The 23,486-nt window shown below is 56.8% G+C and overlaps 2 protein-coding genes across 9 annotated transcripts; one reads left to right on the top strand and one right to left on the bottom strand.

Moving 5' to 3' along the window:
* Window positions 1-123: 123 nt before the first annotated feature.
* On the top strand, window positions 124-9,211 carry Pdap1 (PDGFA associated protein 1). The gene is made up of 6 exons (XM_020161741.2): window positions 124-282; window positions 2,351-2,442; window positions 3,604-3,711; window positions 5,278-5,399; window positions 7,298-7,449; window positions 8,522-9,211. Exons 1-6 carry the CDS (start codon window positions 270-272, stop codon window positions 8,578-8,580), a joined length of 546 nt encoding a protein of 181 aa, XP_020017330.1. The 5' UTR covers window positions 124-269; the 3' UTR covers window positions 8,581-9,211.
* A 2,642-nt stretch (window positions 9,212-11,853) lies between these two features.
* Arpc1b (actin related protein 2/3 complex subunit 1B) lies at window positions 11,854-23,486 on the bottom strand. Of its 8 annotated transcripts, none has more exons than XM_074075556.1 (12): window positions 23,385-23,486; window positions 20,941-21,019; window positions 18,556-18,591; window positions 18,173-18,249; window positions 17,044-17,148; window positions 16,402-16,624; window positions 15,225-15,332; window positions 14,008-14,214; window positions 13,857-13,932; window positions 12,746-12,951; window positions 12,147-12,237; window positions 11,854-12,066 (listed from the first exon to the last, which is right to left on the bottom strand). In XM_074075556.1, exons 4-12 carry the CDS (start codon window positions 18,234-18,236, stop codon window positions 12,028-12,030), a joined length of 1,119 nt encoding a protein of 372 aa, XP_073931657.1. In that variant the 5' UTR covers window positions 18,237-18,249; window positions 18,556-18,591; window positions 20,941-21,019; window positions 23,385-23,486; the 3' UTR covers window positions 11,854-12,027. The 8 variants fall into 8 exon arrangements, with proteins under 8 accessions (XP_073931657.1, XP_073931654.1, XP_073931658.1 ...); XM_074075553.1 differs by having other exon boundaries at window positions 20,922-21,019; window positions 23,385-23,480; XM_074075557.1 differs by having other exon boundaries at window positions 20,922-21,015; window positions 23,385-23,456.

Raw genomic sequence — 23,486 nt, 5'->3', positions numbered from 1 at the left:
TCTCTCAAGACGGGGACACTGGGGGCGCTGTTGCCTGGCAGCGCACGGGGCGGGGGGGGGCCTGGAATCAGGCGACTCGTGGGACAGTCCGGCTTCGTGAGCCGACCTCGGTGAGGCCCGACGGTCCTCGCAGCGACTGCGGCGGCGGCGCGCGGAGAGGACTGGGCCGGGCGGAAGAAGTCGAGCCCAAGGCATTTCCGGTTCCGGTGTCAGTTCGAGGCGCCGCCGCCGCCGCCGCCGCCGCCGCCGCCGTCGTCTCCAGAGCCGCGATGCCTAAAGGAGGTGAGGGCCTGGCGGGGTGTGGTCTATGGACTTGAAGGGGTGACCCGGGTCCGGTTCTTACTGTCCCTTCGGTTCGCGGGCGTCTCGGAGAGCGGCGTAGCGGGAGGCCGTCCGTGCCGATGGAGGACCAGGCGTGGGCCTCGACGCCCAATTGTCCCAGTTGAGGAAACTGAGTCTAGAGCCATTTGGTTGGGGGTGTGAGGAGAGTCAGAGACCCCAGGTTGTCCCCGGCGCGGAAACCGGGCCGCGGCGCCTCTTCTCCAAGCCTTGGGGAGGGAAGGGGGACTGAAGTTTCCTCCCACTTCTAGGCTGGCGGGAGACCGAGTCACCGCGTCCCATGCTGGTGTCCGGCCCGCCTGCCTCCCGAGTACAGGGTGGGCTTTCTCGAGCCGCAGCTCAGCCTCGCCTGCCCCGTAAGACTTCACGTAATGCTGCGCAGCCTGGCAGACCTGGCTTTGACTTCCCGACTGGGTTAGCAGCGCAGGGTGGCGTGCCTTGGAGACGGTCGCATAACTCCCTTTGTGTCTCCGTTTTCTTAACCTGCATTTGGGGACAGTGATTATGTCTACCTCACAGTGCTGGGGCGAGGTGATCCACGTAGAGAGCGCTCAGTCCCGTGCCAGGCTGTCTCTAAGTGCCCAGGAAGCATTAGCTGTTATTGTTTGTAGGATTTTGCCAGACGCAGAACGGTCATGGTTTCCCAGCACATCGGAGTCCAACTCTCATCCTCTTTTCCTTTTAGAACCAATAGCCCCGCGTTTGGATCCCAGGTGTCCATCTGGAATACTGGGGTAACAGTCCTTGCCTTGGGGAGCTGGGGAGCGGAATTTTAAAGCGATAGAGCACTTAGAATACTTGGCTAGGTCCTGGCACAGAACAGCTGTTCAGTTAATATCGGTAGTTCACGTGTGGTGCTAGTTAATGCACTCAGCCTACAGGAACATCTGCCTGGGGCTTTTTTCAAATCCACATTGCTTCCTGACTCTACACCCAGAGATCTGAGGCTTTACAGAACTGAATCTATTTAAACCAAGCTCTACGACATCTTCTGCAACTGGGAGAGTCACGTCTTGTGTGCTCCATAGTCCCTTCCTCTGGAAAAGGCATGGGGCTGTCAAACAAGCCTTTCCAGCACCAGAATTGACTCCAAGATTGGAAGTTACAATTACAAAAGTTTAAGTATAATCCGTGGCTAAATGACTTGGTCTTTTGGTGTGTGGAAATCTTTATAGGCAAACAAGGTTTTCTGCCTTGGGTTGATTTGGTCAGAAAGCACAAGAAAACTTGAAGGTGTTAGAAAGAGTGAAATTCCCCAAGAGCAGAGGACCAACTTTGTTTCTTGAGGTCTGCAAGGCTCAGATAAAAGCTACTATAGACCTGAGGGCAGTGTTCCAGGAGCCAAGTGTGGGGGGATGAGAGTCTGTAGCATCCAGTGTTTAGTTGTTCTCATTGTCCGGAATATTATGGTAAGAACGGGTGGGTTTTTTTCAATGGCAATCTTGGTCTCACAATAGACCTTTCATGGGCATGGACTTAGATGCCCCTGGGAGCCCAAGTAGTCATTAAAAATGGGTGGTGTGGGCCATAGCAGCCCAATTAGGGCTGTGCAGCTGTTGTCTAGGAAATCAGAGGAGGCTGGTTATCTCTGCCACTGTCTAGAGCCAAGAGTTGCTCTGGCTGGCTAATTACAGGTTCTGCACAGCAAGGGACCCTCTGAAAGTCAAATGGAGCTTCCAGGACAGGTCTTGTGATGGGTCAGAGGCCACAGCCACATCTGCATCCTTCTGGGTTTACCGGGGGTGCCACCCTGCTGTAAAATTGACTGATGGATTTAGCCAGTCTCTGTGCTGTGCACCACTCCTTATGTCCTCCCCGGAGGTCTTGTTCGTGGGAACCTACATCTACACAGGGATGCACCAGGTGTCATGAGTTGCTCCTGTGTCCTTTGAACACACAAGGGTGGGTTTGGGTGGTGCTTGGTGAGAGCACCCCGGGGGACATCCTCAGGTCAGGGTAGTCCAGGCAGCTGCTTCCCTCTCCATTTCCTGAACAACTGATCCTTGTGCAGGGAGAAAGGGAGGCCACAAAGGCCGGGCAAGGCAGTACACGAGCCCTGAGGAGATCGATGCCCAGCTCCAGGCTGAAGAGCAGAAGGCCAGGGTGAGTACAAGCCTGTCCAGCCACTCTCGTGGCCCAGGGTGATGACTTGACTGTTTGGCTTCCAGAGAGGTCAGGTAAGGACTTTTCTTCTCAATATGAAGCCAGCTTATAGGTGGTGGGGAGGGTACCAGATCACAGGTGCAAGGCCCAGAACAAGCCAGCACTGTCAGGGCCATCCTGAGGCTGGCTCAGTTAGGAAGGATTTTGCCCACTTATCAGCACTTACCTGTGGGTCTCTACTTGGTCCGGGGCACTGCTGTTCTCCTGCACTCGAGTTTCCAGCAGCCCCACCAGTCCACCAGAGCCACGTGGACAGTATGCCACCTGCCTTCCTGTATCCCCAGAGTCCCATTTGTTATTCCTGGCATTGTTTGGCGTCACCTCTTCTGTGGCTCTTACTGGTGCTACCCATACTCCCCTGCCGTCCCAATCAACTTTGTATTCTCTCTCCTGTGGCGCCTTATCCAGCCTGTCATTGGTGACCTTGGCACCTGTCACACCATAGATCCATGCCTGGATAAGGGCCAGGGAAGCATAGTCAGAACCCCCAAAGTCTCCGAGAGGGGAGAGGTCACCTTTAGCTAGGAGTCTGGGAAGGTTTCATTGAGATGGCAGGAGAGTGGGACCTTGGATAATGTGTGGCCAGGTGCTCAGAGGAGAAAGATGGAAGGTTTTTTTTTATCAGACTGGCTTTTGGTGGGACGGTAGGAAAATGGAGGCAGCAGACCTGTGAAGGTGCTGTCTTGGTAAGCTGGCACAGTAGACGGTTCTGGAGTGCAAAACAAGGGAGCACCTTCCCAGGAAAGCCAGTCTGTTTGGTGTAATAGACGCCATTTGAGGAGGACCCACTGCTGTGTCCTTCTGACCCCAGGAGAGCTTCTCACCCAGGCTGCCTCGGGTGGCTTCCAGGAGAAGCAGAGCCTTTTGCAATGTGTGAAGGACTTGCTAGATTGTGGGACTGGCCTCCAGGTCATGATGCTGAGTGGACAGGCTGCCTGTTTCTGACCCAGGTCCCTTCCCCTGGGGCCAGGAGTACAGAGTAGGACCTTTGTCCTACTTGGTCCCAGTCTTTCAGAGGCTTAATGCCTGGCATATGGGGGGCTCACAGTCTTGGGGGTGTTTTCCATTTCTGATTCCTCAGGTTATTCATTTCTGAAATAGGAAGAAGAGGAGCAAGAAGAAGGTGGAGATGGGGCTTCAGGTGACCCCAAAAAGGAGAAGAAGTCTCTAGACTCGGATGAGAGTGAGGATGAAGACGATGATTACCAGGTACTGAGTGTGATGGGGACCTAGGGCCTGGACTGGCTCACTCAGCAGACATTTCTTATGCTTTACCAGGTCCTGTTGCTATATGCATACAAAGCCCTTTCTGTTAGGGTTTGCGTTCTAATGGGGAGACCAGCCCAGAGAAGCAAATGAATACTAAAATCTCAGTAGTGAAAAGCGTTAGGAGTAAAACAGACTGGTAGAAGATCTGGGAATAGTGTATGATGACTTTTACTGAGGTATGGAGGGCAAGGTGTAGCCAGCATGGGAAAGTCAGTGTGCAGAGCAGGTGAGGCATGCAGATTAGCAGTGCAAAGTCTTGGGCAGGAAGAGAAAGGGACTGTGGGGCTGCAGTGGGCAAGGGGTGGGGTGGCTCAGGATGAAGGAGGAAAGGATGGCCAGGACAGCTCCTGTGTCGTCCTGGGTTCTTTGCAGCAGGGAGTGGGCAGCTGGGGAGACCAGGAGTGGGAGAGAGAGATTTTGTGTGTGTGTGTGTGTGTGTGTGTGTGTGTGTGTGTGTGTGTGTGTGTGTGTGTGTGTGTGTGTGTGGTGTGTGTGTGTGTGGTGTGTGTGTGTGGTGTGTGTGGTGTGTGTGTGTGGTGTGTGTGTGTGTGTGTGTGTGTGGTGTGTGTGGTGTGTGTGTGTGGTGTGTGTGTGTGTGTGTGTGTGTGTGTGTGTGTGTGTGCGCGCGCGCGCCTGCCTCATTCAGGCCATGCTGGGGGCTTGGTGAGGAGTGAGGGGAGCAGGAGTGAGTGTGCATCTCAAGTTCTTTCTTTACGCTCCCTTTGCAGTCTCGGGCATCTGGGACGAGGTGTAAATAGGTGGCCAGGTTAGGTGCAGGCACGTGGGGCTCTGTGGATGGTCAGGTTGATTGGAGTTTGGAAGCTGCCTCCCTTGCATTTGAGGAGAAAAGCTAGAATTGACAGACCTAGAACTGGGACCACACCTGTTAGAGAAGTCACTTTCTTACTTCTTCCTGACCTTCCACTGGAGAGGGGGTGTACAGGCTCTTTGGCCAGCTCTGCTAACTCATAGACTGTGAGGCAGTGACTGCAGCCTTCTCAGGTTGCATTTTCTATCTGGCTGAGCTGAGCAGGAATGGAAATTAGTCAGGAGAACACAGCCTTCCCCACCCCACCCCCACGCACGCTGGAATGCCACGTGTGCTTGTTGAACGGGAAGCCAGGCGTGAGATTCCATGGGAACCTGGAGGCTGAGCCTGAAGTGGGATGCAGTGCTCCGTGCTGAGAGCCTGGGCTGAGGGCTCTCTGTATCTGCTGTCCTCTTGTATGTTGTCCTCGGGCAAGTCATTTAACCCTGAGTTGGCTGGTTCCACCTCTGAAACTGGGATGATAGTCTCCACTTCCTGGGGCTTGGCATAGGTTCGCCCTCGTGGCACACTCATTTCTCCTGCCCCTTCCAGGCTGGTGGAGGCACTCCTGAATGCTGCCTCCGCTGTTCTGGCGGGGGAAAGTGGGGGAGAGCTTGCCCCCATCCCAATGGGCTCTTGGGAGAGGGTGGACGTGACCTTCAGGGGTACCACAGACCTTCCTTCCTTCCCTGTCTTAGCAAAAGCGCAAAGGTGTGGAGGGGCTCATTGACATCGAGAACCCCAACCGAGTGGCACAGACAACCAAAAAGGTCACACAGCTGGATCTGGATGGGCCAAAGGAGCTGTCAAGGAGAGAACGGTAATGTCTGCTGGGCAGGCTTTGTGACATGAGCACGTTGGCGGGGAGGGGGGCGGGTTGGACTACTGAGGTGCCCCAGTGGCTGGGTGGGGGCTCCAGTTATGTTATTTCTGTCTTATCTCATTCCCCAAAGGCTCTTCAGTAACTTCTCAAACGAGAGAGAGAGAGAGAGAAAAGTCCATAGTATCAGAGAAAACATAATACACTCAGACCTGAACATTGCACTTGAAGTGATGATTCAGAAGTATGAGGGTGTCTTCTAGCCTCTTCCTCCAGAGCACCCCACCCTGGGGAGACTTCTGCTCGACCTGAGTGTTCTTGACCAGCATCAGCCCATGGTGTCAGAACCATGGGGATTGGGGCCTGCAGTGGCCAGAACACAGCCAGTCCAGGCAGGAACATGCTGCTCAGCTGTGTGCCCTGATTCCTCCCAGTCTCATGGGAAAATGCAGCTGTAGATGCTGCCCTGTGGGTTGTGTGTGCCTGGGTATGGTTACTCCTTGAAAAGATGTCCCTTAGTTTTTTTTTTTTTGGTGTGTAGTACTGGGATCGCACATGGGAAGCAGGTTTTTCTGCCACTCTGAGCCACACCCCCAAGCCCAGTGACTTTTTAAGAGGTTGAAGGCTGCTGGGCAAAGTGATCCTGGTTTCTCTTGTGATCCAGCTGTTGGGATTTCAGTCCATCGCCCTGTGCACACCCCAGGACAGCTGAGGAGCATATCTGAAAACTCCACAGGGAAGGCTCAGACCTGAGCCTCAGGAGTCTCATCCTGTCTCCCTGTCCCTCCACTAGCTTCCTTCTTGGGATTGACTCCCCAGAAACCACCAGCCCAGCCTCTCGCCTTCGTAGAACAGAACGGCTCTCGTGTCCTGCCACCTTACCACTGAGCAACCTTGGGCTTCAGTGTCCTTACTGGTACAGGGAAGATCCTCTGACTTCCTTCCAGCTAGAGACGTTAAACACAAAGGCCAGCATCCTGCCTGCTGCTTGACCATCAAGGGGGCCCCGTGAGGGCAGGAGCTGCTGGACTCACAGGTGTCATCTCCTTGTGTCTGTAGCAAGCGTCTTGTCCAGAGGCTCCTGGGTGACACATCTGTTCATCCCACTCCAGGTGGCTGAGTTTCTCACCCATCCCCTCTAGTTAAGGCCCCATGATTTGCTTTTCGTTACTCCTCAGCTTGTGGACTGTGGGGGCCCTTGGAGGCTGGCCTCCTGGCAGGCAGAGCTCTGGCCTCCTGCAACCCTTGGCTCCTCCTGGAGATCAGTGTTTAGGACCCTCCATCCTCATACCCTGAAGGACCCCCCTGTCCACTCTGACCAATGGTAACTGCTGGTGACACCTTTGTCCTGTGGAGTCCAGCTGTCATTCTCACACCCCTGCTGAGGGAGCTTATCTTGGGAGGCAGTCTGTTTCACCCTGATCTGCTGTGAAAACGGATGGTGTCATTGTTGCCTGAGACTGAGCTGCGGTTGGATGCATCTCTCCCATCTGTGGCACTCAGTCCCTGCCTCATGGCTCTTCAGTGCACTTGTCTCTGTTCATAGAATGTGGTTTCCTGTGCCTTTGTCCTCCTGGTCGTGTTCTCTGGGACACAGCTCACTTAGTATGGGTCCCCCTTTCTTGCTGTGGCCACCAGATTGTAGTCGTGAAGCCCTCAGTTACTCTCCTATGTCCTTGCAGCCAATTATTGTCCCCTCTTGTGCCAAGGCTTTCTCACAGGTGTTTGCCATCTGGGTCCGTTCCTTGCTTGTTTGGTGAGTATCCATCAAATGGCACATGGAGCCGGTCTCCTCCGTAGCTGGCACCCACTCTATTTCCTTCATTCTGACTTCCACGTCCAGCTCAGCTAGTGGCAGTGAGGAGTATGGCCCCTGTGACACCATTTTATCCAAACAGAGAAGAGATCGAGAAGCAGAAAGCGAAAGAGCGCTACATGAAGATGCATTTAGCAGGGAAGACAGAGCAGGCCAAGGCTGACCTCGCCCGGCTGGCCATCATCCGAAAGCAGCGGGAGGAGGCGGCAAGGAAGAAAGAGGAAGAGAGGAAAGGTAAGTCCGGGACTGCTGCCACCAGGGACCTGGACCTGCTCCCCATCCTTGTCTGGGAAGTGGAAGGGGCAGGGAGTGACAGGTGCCTGACCTGGTGGTCCAGTCAAGGTCCAGACAGCACCTGCCTGGGAAAGGGACACTGGGGACTCCAGCAGCGGTGTGGAGTCAGATGTGGGTTGGTCTCAGCAGAGCTCTGTCTGTAATAGGAAAACAGTCTCTGTTCTCCATGGCTAGAAGACCCTGCTAAGGTCCTATGCCTGGTTTAGGCAGGAGAGGCTCTGGAGTCACTCTATCCACTCAAGAGGCTTGGGAAGGGGGCACTGGAGACGTAACCCAACAGACAGGCACTCCTCTGCCAGCCCTCCCTCTAGATGACAGGAGGAGGTCAGGGTGCCCATTGAGGGTGCTGGTCTGATTTATAGGAGTATTTTACTTGTGACCTTCCATCTCCTGGGGGATAAGAGCACCCTTAGAGATCTCCCTGGCCTGCCTTTTTTTTTTTCTCTCTCTCTCTTTTTGAACTTGGAGCCTTGCACTTGGTAGGGAAGCACTCTGCCACTTGAGCTGCACTCTAGCCCTTGTCTTGCCTTGTTCCTGGATTCTGAGGAAACTGAAGCGTAGAAGCAGGAAGGCAGGTGCTCAGAGGCTTTGTCGCCACCCTGGAGATGTCCTGATCCCGACTCCTGATTCTGCTCACTTCAGAACCTCCGAGCAGAGAAGGACTTCGTGTGTAGCTTTGTGGCTCTTGGTGCTGATTGAGGCATTAGACTTTAGAACCTGTGCAGGGAGGTCAGAACTAGGGGCTCTGCCAGCCATGTGGAGAAATTTCTGGCTCCACTAGGCTGTGCGTTGGTAGCTGTCTGTCGGGGGCAGCTTTTGACAGGGTGGTGGCAGGAGTGTCTGGACAGTCTCCTGTGCAGTGGCAGCCTGGACCTGTCTTGGCACTCTCCTGTCTGCCAGCTGAGGCAGTGGCACAGCATGTCTCCTGAGGCCTCTCAGTTCTGTGGCTCTGAGGGGCGTGGTGGTGGCTTTGCTTTGTTCTAACTCCTGCCTTTCCCTTCTGACCCTTCAGCAAAAGATGACGCGACTTTGTCAGGAAAACGAATGCAGTCGCTCTCCCTAAATAAGTAAGCTGGCCTGCGGGAAGAGATGCCAGGGAACCGGGCCACACCGCCAGGACCTCTGCCGCGTCTCACCCACCCTGTGCCCTGGCGCCGTTGCAGCAGCCCCTCACGGCCAGGAGCCCCCATGGCCTGGGGTCGCCTCTTCATCTTGGCACAGAAATTGTTTGGGGGGAGGTGGGGTGGGCTGGGGGGAGGGGCAGCTGCTATCTTTGCCACAGAAAGATGCAGGACAGCATTTCCTGTGTAACCATTTGAGTGTTTTTGCTGTTTTTAGAATTCAGAGCCTGGCTGGGGGTGGGAGGAGGGTCAGAAGAGTTTCCATTTGTCTAGTAGATTGCACAGTAGCAGCGTGGCCCCGGGGCAGCTGAGTGCAGTTTCCAGCATCCGGCCCATTGATACCCTGGGTGCTCACTCGGGGCTGTGGCCCCGGGGCCTGCATGTCCGGGTCCCTGGGGTCCTGGCTTGCCCCTGGCCTCTACCATGCCCTCCCCCGCTGTTCCATCTGGCCAGGGCTTATGCCCGTTTTTACCCACCATTGATGTTTCAAGAAGCCTCTGGTTACTGTGCAGCACCCAGGCAGAACATACGCCACACATTCAACTTGTATATTTGTCAGATTAAACTTGACATTATGGTAATCCTTGTTTTGCCATCATCTTTTGGATGCCGTAAGTGAGCCATGTTTACCCCTGGTGCCACTTGCAGGCAGTTGCAGTGAGGCTCAGGGCACATACCTAGCTGGAGTGGAACTGGCAGGAGGCACAAGCAGGATGCAGACTCTAGACCCTGGGTTCAGGCTTGGGAGCGAGCACAGGTCCTTGTCCCACACCAAGTGGAGCAGCACAGGCCTTCCTCTCCTTGCCTTCACACGCCCCCTGGTGGTAACAGCCTGATTCTGTGCCTCCCAAAAGCTGAGGCCTGGCCCTGGCTGCCTGGGGGCAAATACCTCATTTAATCCTTGCCATTCTGGATGGCTTGGGCTTTGTGCCAGCAAGGGGCCGGGTGAAAGGGGACCCACAGCACCTGTTCTGTCTCTGCATGCATCTGAGGGTGCACTTCACCTCGCGAGCAGCAATGTCCTTTGTGCAGTCAGCATGTCTGCTAACATGATGGGGTTCCATGTACAATGCAGGCAAGGTGCTATGGTTGTGCGACGTTAGGCAAAATGAGTGGCAGGAATTAACTCAGGTTGTGCCCTGGAGTCACTCCACAGCCACCCAGGCTCCAGTAAGGTTCTCTAACAAGATGAGGACGGTGGTTTGGCAAGGCCCACTGCCGTCACCAGCTCCAAAAATGTGACAGGTGTCTTGTGACACCTATGCGAGAAGGTGGAGTGGATGTGAGTGGCTGACAGGAAGAGGCAAGCTTGGCAAGGTGCCCTGTACCCCAGACATTTGGGAAAAACCAGAGGCAAAGACTTCCTTGGTGTCTGCTGACCCAGGAGTGAGGCTGAAGTGCAGACGAGTCCCTGGGGGCTGGAAGCTTTCTCCCATGGCTCTACCAAAGACCTTTCAGCAGGTGCCGTGCAGTGGCTCGGTTTAATTTTTGTTGTTTTTTTAAACAGTGCTGGGGATCAAACCCAGGGCTTCAGGCATCCTAGGCAAGTGCTGTTATCCCCGAGCCACATCCCCAGCCCTTGGTTTCTTCTTAAACATGGGTCTAACAGCTGAGCCTGGCACACGCCTGGGACCCTCAGGAGGCTGAGACCTGTGTTAGGCCAGCCTCCATTGCACAGTGAGACCCTGTCTCAAAAGGATGAAATTGTTCAAAGAAGGCCTCCTTCCCAAGGTGAGGACACAGAGCCTCACATCTCTTTGGATTCCTCCAACTATCCTCCACTGTTCACCTAGTAGCTCAAGCAACCTAGCTGCGGCTGCCATCCCAGCTTCCCTGGCTTCATTGCACCCCACACACTGCAGCCTCCTCATGGGCCTCGAGTGGGGTCTCCAGAATGCAATGCCAGTCAGGTCTCCCCACTTCAGGGGCCTGACTCCATGGTACCAAGGGCCACTTCCCCCCCTCGGCTCAGTCTTCAGCTCCCTGAAGGGCCACACTTCTGCTCACAGCCCTCTGCGCCTGCTATGCCTTTGCCTGAACCCTGCCCTCAGCCCCCACCCCGAGTCTTCCCAGCCTCCCTTTGACACAAGGTTGCCATCTGCCTTCCTCACCAGTTTGCAAACTGGGAGGTACCAACTCTGTCCAAGCTGTCCCAGCAAGCCCAGCCAGGGGTCCTAGTGGCCCTGCTGATGTGCAACAGTGGGCAGGTCCAGGCTGTCTTCTAATGGCTGGGCCTCCCGCCTGCTGCTCCTGGAGGACCCGCCCTACGCGACATCCAGTGCCCCTCTTCAGGGGGACACACCTGTGGCCCTGCCCCTCACATGTGCTACCACACTGTACCCTCAGTCCCTGAACCTTTTTATTTTTAAAACAGGGTCTCACTGCTGGCTTCCGACTCTTGCGCCTCCTGCCTCAGCCTCCCCAGTGCTGGGATTATAGGTGTGCACCACCTTGTCTGGTTTGGACCTGTCACTTTTAAGCTAATCCTTGTGTCCCCCTGTAACAGGCTACCTGTTGAGCGAGTCTTGCAGACTTTTGTAAAGGTCCTACTTGAGGCCTGTCACCAACACGAGTGTTTGCTGACACCCCCGCAATGGCAATGGGATTAGAGAAGCCTGCAGTTGAGGGTGGGAGAGCGGGAACCCTGGGTATTGCCCACCTGAGGGAAGCCACAGAGGGTGTGAGCGCCTCCCTGCCCTTCAGCACACGGCCTGGCCAGTCACCAGCTTCAGGACCGAACCTCAGCGCGCAGCCAACTAGCACAGGCTGGCGCTGAACCCAAGATGGAAGAGAGCTGGGCGCTGGCACTGTGCTGGTTAAAACAAAACCGGGAGGCCATCCTGGGGGAGAGCACTGGAGAAGTGGGGGATGGTATCTAGAGTCCACGTGTAAGGGAGTTCTGATGGGATTCATTACCTAGTGAAAGACACTAGGTAAGATGGGAAAAATCTTCACTCTGAAAGGGGAACATTTGTCAAAAGTCAACTGCAAGCTGGGCACCGTGGCTCACATCTGTAATCCCAGCTACTCAGGAGGCGGAGATCAGGGCTTGAAAACGGGGCCTGGTGGAGAAGCCCTAAGTGAGCGTCTGCCTAGCATGCGTGAGGCCCTGAGTTCAAACCCCAGTACTGCTGAGAAAAAAGAAGCCTAAGCCAGAACCAGCCCGTGAATCTGACTGCGCACGCGTGACGTGAAGGACGCAGCGCCCAGGCGAAGGCCAAGGTCTCCTTCCAGACAGAGGTGTCTTTATGACCTCCGGTTCTGAAGCAGTTCATGACCAGCACTGTGCTTTGGGGACATTTTTTTTGGGTAAATGAAAGCACTGAAGAAAAAGGCACATTCCCTGGAAGAGGTGGGGCGCCCCCTCCGCGCCCCCGCCTCCCAGCAGCTCCTGCGCTCACTTGATCTTCAGGTCCTTCAAGGCGGACTCCAGGCCCTGCAAGGAAGCAAAGGTCAGGCCGCGCTGGCCGTGGGGACGCGGGGGCGCGGGGGCGCGGGGGCGCGGGGCGGCCTCACCTTCACGTCCCAGATGCTCATGCCGCCGTCCATGCCCGTGGTGCAGAACTGCGAGCACCTGGCCTTGCCCCCGCTCAGCACCGAGATCTGGCTGAAAACAGAACGAGCGGCTTAGGGGGCCCCAAAGCCCGGGGGCCGCACGTGTCCCCGGCAGGGGGAGAAAGCTACAAACGGGGCTGGGAGGACGACGCTGCCGGCTCTGAAGCGCTGAGCCCGCGGGTCGCCATCCCGCACCCACAGAACCACCCGCTTCACTGCGAGCCCCCACCCGAGGCTACTGCTCGCCAGGTCGGGCTCAGCCCATCCGCCCTCAGACTCCGCTACTCAACCAGTCGAGGCCACGCCCACTCCCGTCAGGCTCCGCCCACCGACCGACGCTATTCTCGCACTCGACACGCCTACACTGCCGACCACACCTGACGCTGCTGTCAACAAGCCGTGGCCCCGCCCCACCTCCCGCTGTTCCAGTAGTCAGAGACACACCCTCGCGGGACGCCCCGCCCCCGTACCCCGCTGCCGCCGTTTACGCGGTCAGGACACAGCCACGCCACAAGCCCCGCCTCCCTAGAGGCCCCGCCCCCGGCCCCGCCCCGCCTCACCTGACGCTGTTCTTGTGCAGCGAGTCCAGCCCCGCGCCCGCCGCCGCGCCGCCCTCGGAGCTCGCCTTCTTGTCGAGGTTCTGGAAGCGTTCTCGGGCCGTCAGGCCGCGCTGCGAGCTCTGCTTGGGCACATCCAGCCGCCCACCGAAGCTCAGCGTCCCCGCCGCGCCGTCGTAGGTGAACAGCACCGGGAAGCAGTCGTGGCCCTGCAGCAGGACTGGGAGCCATTGGAGCGCCGCCCAGGGCAGGGGCCCCCACGCCCGGGAGAAACCCCACGTCCCAAGGGGAAGGGTGTTCGGCCCCGTCCTCTTCCCCAGCAAGGTCTGTCTGGTCCCCAAGGAGCCCGGTCCAGCCCATCACACTTCCTTGGGGACATCCCAGCTGAATACTCCCCTGGCAGCCACATGGGGTGAGAAGGGACTTGCCAGCTATGTGGACAGAGGGAGGGACACCAGGTGGACCTGCTCAGTTAGGTGTGGACGTAACATTTGCCAGTAAAATGTAAAGCAGAGCTGTCACATTCCCTCTGTCCCCTCAAGGCAACGCAGGAAGGTTTTGGAAGACAAAGCCTCCAGAGGAGACCACCACGCCCACACGGCATGGAAGGTCAGCAAGGAAGGAATTTTTGCTGCCATGAGACCCCGCAGTTCAGATTTTGTTTTTGTTTGGCCATTTTTTTCTTCAGTACTGGGATTTGAACTCAGGGCCTCACACTTGCTAGGCAGGCTCTCTACCACTTGAGCCACTCCACCAGCCCTTTTTTTTCTTTTTTTGAGGTGATCTCACTAAGTAATCCAGGCTGGCCTGGAACTTGAGATCCTCCTGCCCCAGCCTCCTGAGGGCTGGGATTATCTGTGTGCACCACTATACCCAGCTCAGTTGTAGATTTTTTTGTTACTACAGGAATAGGTTTGTTACCCAACCTATTCTATCCAATACATGGGTGGGCGGATGGGATGGGATGGATGGATGGACAAATTGATGGACAGATGGATGGAAGGAGGAAGGGAGGGAGGGAGGGAGGGCAAAAGGGATGAGTGGGGAGTCGTGCAGGCTCACTGGGAGACTTGCTCCTACTGACCACCGTCCTCCCCTTCCCCAGACTGCTTACCGCTGCCACCAGGCTGTTCTCAGTGATGAAGGTGACGGCCAGCAGCGGTAGCGTTTCAGAGGCTAGGGTGGCGACCCTGAGGGGGAGATGGAGGTCAGGGCCCGCTCCGTGCCTTGGCTGCTCAGCGCCCCACCTCCACACCGGCACTCACGCCATCTTCTTGTCCGCATCGGCCAGGCACAAGGTGCTGTCGTGGCTGACCCAGGCCACACGGCTCCCGCCGGCTGAAAAGCAGACCCCGTGCACCCAGCCGCAGCTGCTGCTGGACTCGAACATGAGCTCCCCGAAGGGCATCTTGGAGCCCCACGGGGTGGGGGCCGGCCGCTCCTCCACCTCCTTGATGTAGGCTGAGAAGATCCTGCAGGGAGAGGCAAAGCGGGGGACCAGGGGCCTGAGAAGGGGGTCCCTGTTCCAATGCGGCTCAGCGGGCAGCTTCACCGGAGGTCGGTGTGCCACACCTGTGCAGTCCACACCGAGCTCTGCACGACCTGCCTACATGCTGGGCAAGTCTGGGCTTCAGTGTCCCCTTTGTGCAACAAGGTGGGTCCAGGGGGGGTGGTCTCCCAGCTCAGCATCCTGTGACTCGGAACCTTTGGGGCCCTGACTCCAGAGCTGACCATCCAGGACCGTCCTGGTCTCCGAGGATGCCCCTCCTCCCTCCCACTGGTCCCACCCTCCAATAGACTCCACCTCCACCCCATTCTCATACAGGAACCTCCTCTAGATCCACGGGCCAGATCAGGGTGCCAAAACAAGCTCCCACCCACCAACAAAGCTCCATGGGGTGCCATCCCCTGTACCCAGAGCCTCTGAAGGGGCCTCTAGGGCCTGCTGCTTCCCAAGTGGGGATTAAAAGACCCTGGGGAGAGTCCACCCACGTATTGGGCAGAACAGGTTGGAATAAACCCACAACTGAACTGGGCATAGTGGTGCATGCAGATAATCCCGGCCCGCAGGCAGGAGGATCTGGAGGGTCTGCCTGGAGCCGGGAGGAAGGGAATTCAGTGGTCCGGAAGTGAAAAACAGTGAATGGAAACTGGAAACTATATTCTAGGCCTTAAGGTAATGAAGCGATATTTGTTCCAGCTTATCAGTCATTCATGCTTTAGTATGAATAAGGGCACTTAGTCATTCTCCTTCCGGCAGAAGCCACGAAATTACAGGGTGAGATTCTAATCAGGCAGGAAAGAAAGGCTTGCTGACATTCAGAGGCGGCAAATGACACGTTCTGCTAAGACTCTACCCCAGGGACTAGAGACAGGACAGCAGCAAACCTTCCCTGAGGCTCAGGCGGCCCCGCCCACAGTAGCTGGTCTGGAAGGCGGGGCCTGGGGCTCCCCAGACGATGCCCTGCCTCCCACACCTCACCTGCACTTGAAATCACAGGAACCGGCGGCCAGGAGCACATTGTTGGGGTGCCAGTCCAGGCTGAGAACGGTGGAGCGGATCGGCTTCTTGATGTGTTTGCACACCCACCTGGACGATGCAGGGGCGAGAGGGGCAGGCAGGTGGGCGGGTGCCTTGGTCTCCAGGCTCCCTGCTTCACCCACTGCTCAGATAGGAGGGGTCTGGGCCTGCTGGATGTGGGTGCCCACGTGCTGCTGTCCTCTGCCATGGGGACACATGGTTGCTAACTGGCCATGGTGGGATTTGAACTCAGATCTCCCAGACTCCAGCTAGGCTCCCACCCTAGGGACACAGGTTAGATTAAGATGTGGCTACAGTCAGGCCTGGTGGTGCACGCCTGTCATCGCAGCACCCAGGAAGGTGAGTCAAGAGGACAGAGAGTCCTCTACATAGTGAGGCTGTCTCAGAAAAAAACCTAAGTTTGGGTGCAGTGGTCATGCCTGTAATCTCAGCTACTACAGGAGGCTGAGAAGGGAAGGACCATGGTTTGAAGCCCGTGCAGGCAAAAAGTTAGCAAAGTCCATCTCAAAAACAAGCCAGGTGTGGTGGGGTGTGCACCTGTGGTCCCAGCTACATTAGAGGCACAGGTAGGAGGACCTTGCTCCGAGGCTGGCCTGGGCAAAAAGGCAGCAAGATCCTAAACAAAACATAACCTTCCGGGGTGGGGGAGGTGGTCCAAATAATGTAAAGTGTAAAAATGATAAAATGAACAAAATAACCTCACGCAAACAGGGCTGGGGGTGTGACTCAATGGCCTAGCAAGTTCAGGCCCTGAGTTCAAACCCCAGCACTGCTAAAAACCAAACCGAAGTGCCGGGGCAGAGCCCTGCATTCTCACAAGCTGGGCCTCACCCCTGGCCTCCTCTGCTCCTCTGTACGGTGGCTCGGTCACAGACCCAGCTTGCAGTGCCAGGAGTCACTGCCACACTTCACGTGCGCGCCGGGCTTAATGAGGTGCGCTGAGGTGGCCCTGGTATGGCCTGCGCCCTTCTGATAACCAAGTCGGGGCTGCAGGGCCACCAGGCAGAGAGGACAGACTTCCCCGGGGCCTGAGAGCTCACCTCCTTCTTTCTGGGGACATTCTAGTCCTGCCTGCTCTACAGAGGTCACAAGGCCCGGGTCCCTCCCAGACACCCACCAGTCATTCTCCTGCTCGAAGTAGCAGATGGAGATGACGCGGGAGCCGCTGCCCACGGCGAACTTGTTCTCGTTGGGGGCCCAGCGCACGCAGCGCGCGGCGCGGTTGATGCGCAGGATGACCAGCGTGGGTTTCCACGTGCGTCCCTTCAGCGTCCACACGTAGGCGTTGCGGTCGGTGCCGCAGGTCACGATGCGGTTACTCTCAGGGGCCCAGTCGATGCCTGTGGGGGGATGGGAGTAACACAACAAACTGAAGCCACCCGAGGTGGCTCTACAGTGACTGAGTAGGAGGGCCACCATCTGGAAGGAGGCTGCCTCTTTCCAACCTATTTTTTATTAAGATCCAATTTGGGGAGGGGGGGGTGACAACTCTCCCAAAGTCCCACCAAACTTACTGGCGGTGAAAGTCAAGGGCAGAAAAGAACAGTGCTTGGTAATGCGGAGCTGCTGGATCAAGCCTGTCCTGAAGCCCACCAGCTTCTGAGTTTTTCTCAGCACCATGAGGCAGATAACCTAGCTCCTTCATAAGCTAAGCAAGGGTTAGGCTGTGTCAGGTTAGAGTTCGGGCTGAGTCAGGGTGGTGTGCCTTGCAACTCAAACTACCCTACCAAGCACCCTGGCCCATGCCTGCCTGACCCACCTGTCACCTGCCCGTTGTGCTCCTTGAGCTCGTGCACTTTGGTCCACTTGGCCCCGCTCTTCTCATAGATATGGACCTCGTGGTTGTTGGGGCAGATGGCGATCTCTGCAGGGCAGACAGGAGTGGGTTAGGGAGTGGGAGGGAGTGAGTGGGGAGGAGGGTTCCTGTGACACCCCACTTCCCCAGAAGTGCCTTTCACGGTCCACCTGGGCAATGCCTTGCCCTCTGTGATTCAGCTCTGGGCCTCCTGCTGGGCCACCCTCTCACCCTCCCAGTCCACTTCCTCTGCACCCACCGCCCCAGACCCCCCACCTGACCCCTGGGACTTCTCCCTGTCCCACTGCTCCAGCCAGCAGCTGCCCCCAATCCCCTCTGTTCCCCAAGTCCAGCCAGGATCTAGCTGCTCCTGGCCACAGTGAGCGCTCTGGCTTCAGGGCGGCCGGCCTCCTCTGGGGCTCTCCAGATATCACCTCCGCCAAAAGTCCGTTCCTGGCCGTGTTCCCCAAACTGCTTCCTCTGCCTCCACAGCCTTCCCCCTCTCCGTCTTCTTCCTTCTTTCCCTCCTCCCTCCCTTTCTTCCTCCCTTCCTTTTTCTTAGTGGTACTCGGGCTTGAACTCAGAGCGCCATACTTGCTAGGCAGGTGCGCCACCTCTTGAGCTGTGTCCCCATTTACTTTCTTCCTTCCCTCCTCCCCCACTTCTTCTTTCTCTTTTATTTTTTTGAGACAGTCTTGCTGTGTGGCCCAGGCTGGCCTCAAACACATGATCCTCCTACCTCCACCTCCCTAATGCTGGGATTACAGGCGTGAAGCACCACACCCAGCCACCTTGAGTTTTTCTTCATAGCTCCATCCGTTGCCCCCACAGCAGGTTTGCATCCTCACTTCCTGTCCCTGCTCCCTCCCTGGGGAGGCCCAGGCTGTCCTGTGGTGTTCCCCCATACCCCACCGTGTGTCACCCACAGCAGCGCCCAACCCACCCGCTTGTTCTGACCTTGTCATCCCCTCCACCCAGGTGTGCCAGAGGGCCAGAGTGTGGGCCTGGGCAGCCCTCAGGGAGCCCATGAGTGTCCCCCAGGCATGTCCCCACAGGTCCCCCTCCTGGAAGGCCCCCCGGCAGCAGCACTCACGCGTGCGGTCCTTGTTCCAGGCATGGCAGCTGATTGGCTCCACCAGGAAGCTGTGGTATGCCATGGTTGCTTGGCTCCTGCACCAAGGGAGAGAATCCAGGTGAGCGCTGCCCTGTGTCCCAGTCCCCAACAGTGAGGACTTGGCTCCAGAGGACAGCATTTTGCAGGGGAGGGAGGCCGAGGCTGGGGCAACCCTGGTCTCCTGACTGGCATGGCCCAGTGCTTCCCCTCCTGGGGCCTCAGTTTTCCTCCTCCTGAGACAGCAGCTGCCAACGAGGTCTCCAGGGAACAAAGTGTGGGGAAGGGCCAAGTAGGGAGGGGTGCTGTGACTGAAGATGCTACCAGGAGTGGAACCCTCGCCTCCCAGGCCTATCACTAGTCACCTGAGCCTCGGTTTCCCCAGAGAGTCCCTGTCGTACCTGTAAGATGAGGCAAAGAAGAAATGAAATAACCCTGTGCCGAGTGCAGTGGCTTACGCTTGTAATCCCAGCTACTTGGAAGGCTGAGACAGGGAGGATTGTAGTTCAAGGCCAGCTGGACAAACAGTTCAAGAGCCCCACCCTCCCAATCTCCAAAATAACCAGAGCAAAATGGCCTGGAGGGGTGGCTCAAGTGATAGAACGCCTGCTTTGCAAGTGTGAAGCCCTGAGTTCAAACCCCAGACCTACCAAAAAACCATATATATCTATATCTATCTACATATATATCCATAAGCCACCTAGAACTGTGCTCAGTCCACAGTGCAGACCCTCCACGTGGAGCCTCAGTCTTCCCCACCCAGGGCCTGTGGGTGAGGGAGGCAGACAGACAGACACATGGCATTCTTGGGCCAGGACTGACTGGTAGGGATCTTGCAGAGACCCCAGTATGGCCTGGCTATGCGTTACCTGGAGGGGGGCATGAATGCAGCCCCCAGATCTGGCCCTAGCACTGCTGACATGACCCCAGCACAGCATGGTGGCTCCACTCTCGCCCAGAAGCCTCCGGCCAAGGACTGTCTCCTTGATGTCCTGGGTTCACCCCTGTCACCCAGTTTTTCCCCTTGGCTACCCACCGCCCTACCCCTCTGTGGAGGCTCTCGGCTGGCCTGAGCACACAGGCATGCTTGGCTTGCCAGCTGTGTGACCCCGGAAATGTTATCACCCTCTCTGAACCTCAGTTTCCTCATATGCAAAATGGGAACAGGAATCCTGCGTCCCTCAGAGCTGTGGAGAGGGTGAAATAAGGTGATACAACTAGGCCAGGCGTGGTGACACACTCCTGTAATCCCAGCACTCAGGAGGCTGAATTAGAAGAATGGAGAGTTCTAGGCCCACCTGGGCTACATAGGGAGGCCCTAGCTCAAGAAAACAAGAAAATGTCCCCCTAAGCACACTGCTGGGTGAGCCCTGCCTGGCTTGTGCACCTCCTGCCCACCCAGGTGCAAACCACCTGCTTCCATGTACAAGGAAGATGTTCTGGAAAGTTCCTGGCGTAGCACAGGACAGAGACACACGTTCAACTCACACGCACATGCATCTGACTCCCCAGTGAACGCTTGCTGAGGAAGAGGACGTGTGCGTGTGCACGGACAGCTCAGACCCCACGGGTGTTTCAGCCACGCACACGCACACGCAAGCACACTCCACACTTAGCGTGCTTCTCCCACCTCACAGAGCTGCTGGCACCACAGCTGCCTCCCCAGCCTCTCTCCCGCTAAGGTCAGCAGGCTTGCAGGGGACTTCACTGACAGCTTCCAGGGGGCTGCCAGGCCATCACCGCCCACCCCAGATGACAAGCTCCTGAGAGGAAGCTCGGGGATGTCTGGTAAACTGCTCTTCTGCCTCTGGCCATGGTGCAAGGTCACCAACTGAGAAGGAATCAGGCCAGAAGTTCACCCCCAAGCCCCAGCTGGGCTTTGGTCCCCAACTCTTCCTGCAGGGGCCCCGGAACCTGGACCTGGGGCCCTGGGAGCGTGGGCAGAACCTGACTTCCCAGCACGACTGTGACACTTTCAGTGTGCCCAGGCGCATGGCTGTACGGATGGAGTGACTGCTCTCATCCACGGCCCCCACATGTCCTAGTGGAAACACAGAAAGAGGATTCGGGGAGCCCAGACCCCAACTTCCAAGAACCCAAAGGTTCTGGGGGCTGAAGGAAGGGCAGGTAAGGATGGCCACAGGCACAGTACGGCAGGCAGGAAAGAAGGTTCCTATCAGCCACTCACACTTTAGCATGAATTCATATAGTACCAACACCTTCAAGTGGGCAGGAGAGGGGGCCACAGGGGGTGGGAGAGAGGAAGATTCATTTCCCCTTTTCATAACTTTTGCAAAGGAGCAGAAACCACAGGGCCCCAGGGATGACTCCCAAATGAGGAAGTAGGAGAGGGGAGCAGCCTCAGGGCTGCAGCCTCCTGGGTGGTCAGGAGATTGTGGTCAGATCAGGAAGCTCAGCCCGCCTGGAGGATTAAGTGCTGTGACTTAATCATTCCCAGCCTGCTGAAAGGGTAGGGTGGGGAGTGCCATTGCTCCCTGCCACACAGTCTGCAAACACTCCCAGGGAAACAGTGACCAGGGCTGCTGCCACCTACTGCACTGACATCAGGTCTCAGCCACAGCCCCTGGTAGAAGAAAAGGCTGGGCCATGGCTCCGGGGGCTCCGATCACTTATGTATGTCATTTTTTTGTAGTGCTAGGGAACAAACCCAAGGCCTCTCACAAGCTAGGCAAGCGCTCTACCACTGAGCCCTCAAGCAGAGAAGCCTTACCAGGTGTGGTGGTGCGCACCTGTAATCCCAGCTACTCGGGAGGCAGAATTAGGAAGCCTGCAGGTCCAGGTTGGCTGGGCAAAAGTGTGAGACCCTACCTGAAAAATAAAACAAAAAGAGCTGAAGGGGCAGGTGCTCAAGTGGTAGAGCTCCTGACTAGCAAGTACCAGGCCCTGAGTTCAAACCTCAGTACCGCCAAAAGTTGAATCCATAAGTAAATACAATTTGGGAGGGGCTTGTATGTGCTCTTGATAGAGGCAAGGATAAAAGGCTTAGACCTTAGAGGGTCCCTCTGTAGGTGCAGGGTGGGAGGGGGAGGATACAGCTCCCCCAAGTGAAGTCTCAGGCTACACAGCTGGGGAAGATACTCTCTCTCAGGTCTTGGGCCTCGGTGGTCCTTCTGGACAGTGTGGGGTTGAATTCCTTGCTGGGTGTCCTGAGCCCACACTTCTCTATCGTTATCCACAAAACCGGGGCCCGCTGGGACCTCCCTTGCTTGGCCTGGCTGTTTCCCTGAATGCAATGTTTGGATGTATGTCAGGCGCAAGCAACTAGGACCTCAGCTCTACAAAAGATCCAGGAAGTCCCCGCCCAGCTCTGGCTGCAGAGGGAGCTGCCAGCGAGCCATTTCGCACTGAGCTAAGTGTTACTCAACTTCCTGTGTGGGTAGGAGCCCACGGTGTGAGCAGTCTAACTACCACCAACTTCTGATGCAGTTCTTGAAGTTTTCCAAACCAGGCAAGGTCAAGAAACACATTCAAACGATCATGAGATGCTATAAAACACCACTTAAAATCATCAAACCCATAAAACTTAATGCTGGCGGGCCTGTGGAGAAATCCTTTACGGCTGGTTGGTTCTGCTTTTCTGTGTAAGATGGTGGTAAAAGAAAGACTGTTTGCTGGGCAAGGTGGCTCACGCCTGTAATCCTAGCTACGCAGGAGGCAGAGATCAGGAGGACTGAGGTTGGAAGCCAGCCTGGGCAAATAGTTTGCGAGACCCCACCTCCAAAATACCCAATGCAAAAAGGCTCACACCTATAATCCTACATGCTTAGGAGGCTGAGATGGCGGGGGAGGAGGACTGAGGTTCGTCAGTCTGGGAAAGCAGTTCTTGAGACCCCATCTCCAAGATAACCAAAGCAAAATGGACTGGAGGTGTGGCTCAAGCCACAGGACTTTGTGCTCAGGACTTTGAGCACAAAGTCCTGAGTTCAAACCCCAGTCCCACCAAAAAGTAAATACATAAAAATAAAACAGCCACCAACTTTTTAAAAAGCAAACATACTCATTCAAAGCTTCTTTATAACGGTGACAGAGTGGAAAAACCCAGATGACTACAATTATGAAAAGGGTGCATTGTGGCATTAAGAGTTTGGAGAGTTCAGGCGGAAGTGAGGCATACAGTGCTTGCTTGGCCCTGGGCTCCATCCCCAGCACCAAAACCAAAACCAAAATACCACTTAACTCTAGAAAAGACGCCTCACAGTTTATACAGAGAGACACAGGGAAGAGACTAAAGTCACCAGCCTCCCTTCACCCAGACCCTTCTCTCCCACTTTCTCTCTTCTAACCTTGACTGGGAGGAAGTTTTTTGTCTTTTTTTTTTTTTCACTTTGCAAACTGTGGCACAGACAAAAGTAATGATTCCCTGAGAGCCACACAGACCTCCACGCACAGCCTGGGACTCAGACCCCAAATCCCCAAGATCAGGTTCACCTGGGCACACACTTTGGGTGGGGGAGGGGGGCTCCTGAGGGCAAGGACAGGGCACATTCTACATTTAAGCCTCACAACTTCATTTAAGGCCCCCATTTTGCAGGTGAGGAAAGTTGAGGCCCATGGAGGTTAGCTGGCTGGCCAAGGTCACACACGGGCCTGTGAAGAAAGAGCGGGTTCCAAAGGGGGCAGACAGCCTGGGAACAGCCCTTCCCTGGCCTGGCCCTAGAGGTGGCTGCCCTAAGCTAAGGTTCCTGTCATCGCCCGCGGGCCAGGGCCGGACCTGCCCAGCTCTGGGTGGCCTCGCGGGGAAGGGAGGGACGCCCTCATCTGCTCGCAGGGACCCCGACCCGGTCCCGGGCCCCCGTGTGGGGTGGGGTGGGGTGGGGACTGGGGGAGGGGCGCCAGCTCAGTTCCCGGCTGCAACAACCCGGAAGGCTCGGAGGGAGGGGAAATGACTGGGCGTGGGGCCCTGCGCCCCAAGTAACGGGGCGACACCGGGACGTGGCGATCGGGCATCGGGGACAGGATAGAGAGGAAGGGTGGGGACGCGCGCCGCGGAACCCCGAGGGCGCGCGGAGCCCTGAGTGTCACCGCCCGTGCCACCCCGAGCCCGGCCGCGTGGGGACCTCCGTGCCCCCCACTGCTCTCTGCCCTTCACCCCGTGCCCCTCGTCGTCTGGAAGCGCCTCGCGGTCTCCGCATGCCACCCCCACCTCGGGGTCCCCCAGCAGCGCCCCCCTCACCTCGGGGCGCCCCGGCCGCGGACTCTGGGCAGTCGACGCGCCGAGCCGGCTCTGAGCCCCGCACAGCGCCGCTGCCGCCACTTCCTCGTGGGCGGGGAGGGC

The sequence above is a fragment of the Castor canadensis genome, chromosome 6 (genome assembly GCF_047511655.1).
Source record: "Castor canadensis chromosome 6, mCasCan1.hap1v2, whole genome shotgun sequence".
Classification (NCBI taxonomy): domain Eukaryota; kingdom Metazoa; phylum Chordata; class Mammalia; order Rodentia; family Castoridae; genus Castor; species Castor canadensis.
Note: the sequence above shows the minus strand (reverse complement) of the source record. Positions and strands in the feature narration are given on the sequence as shown.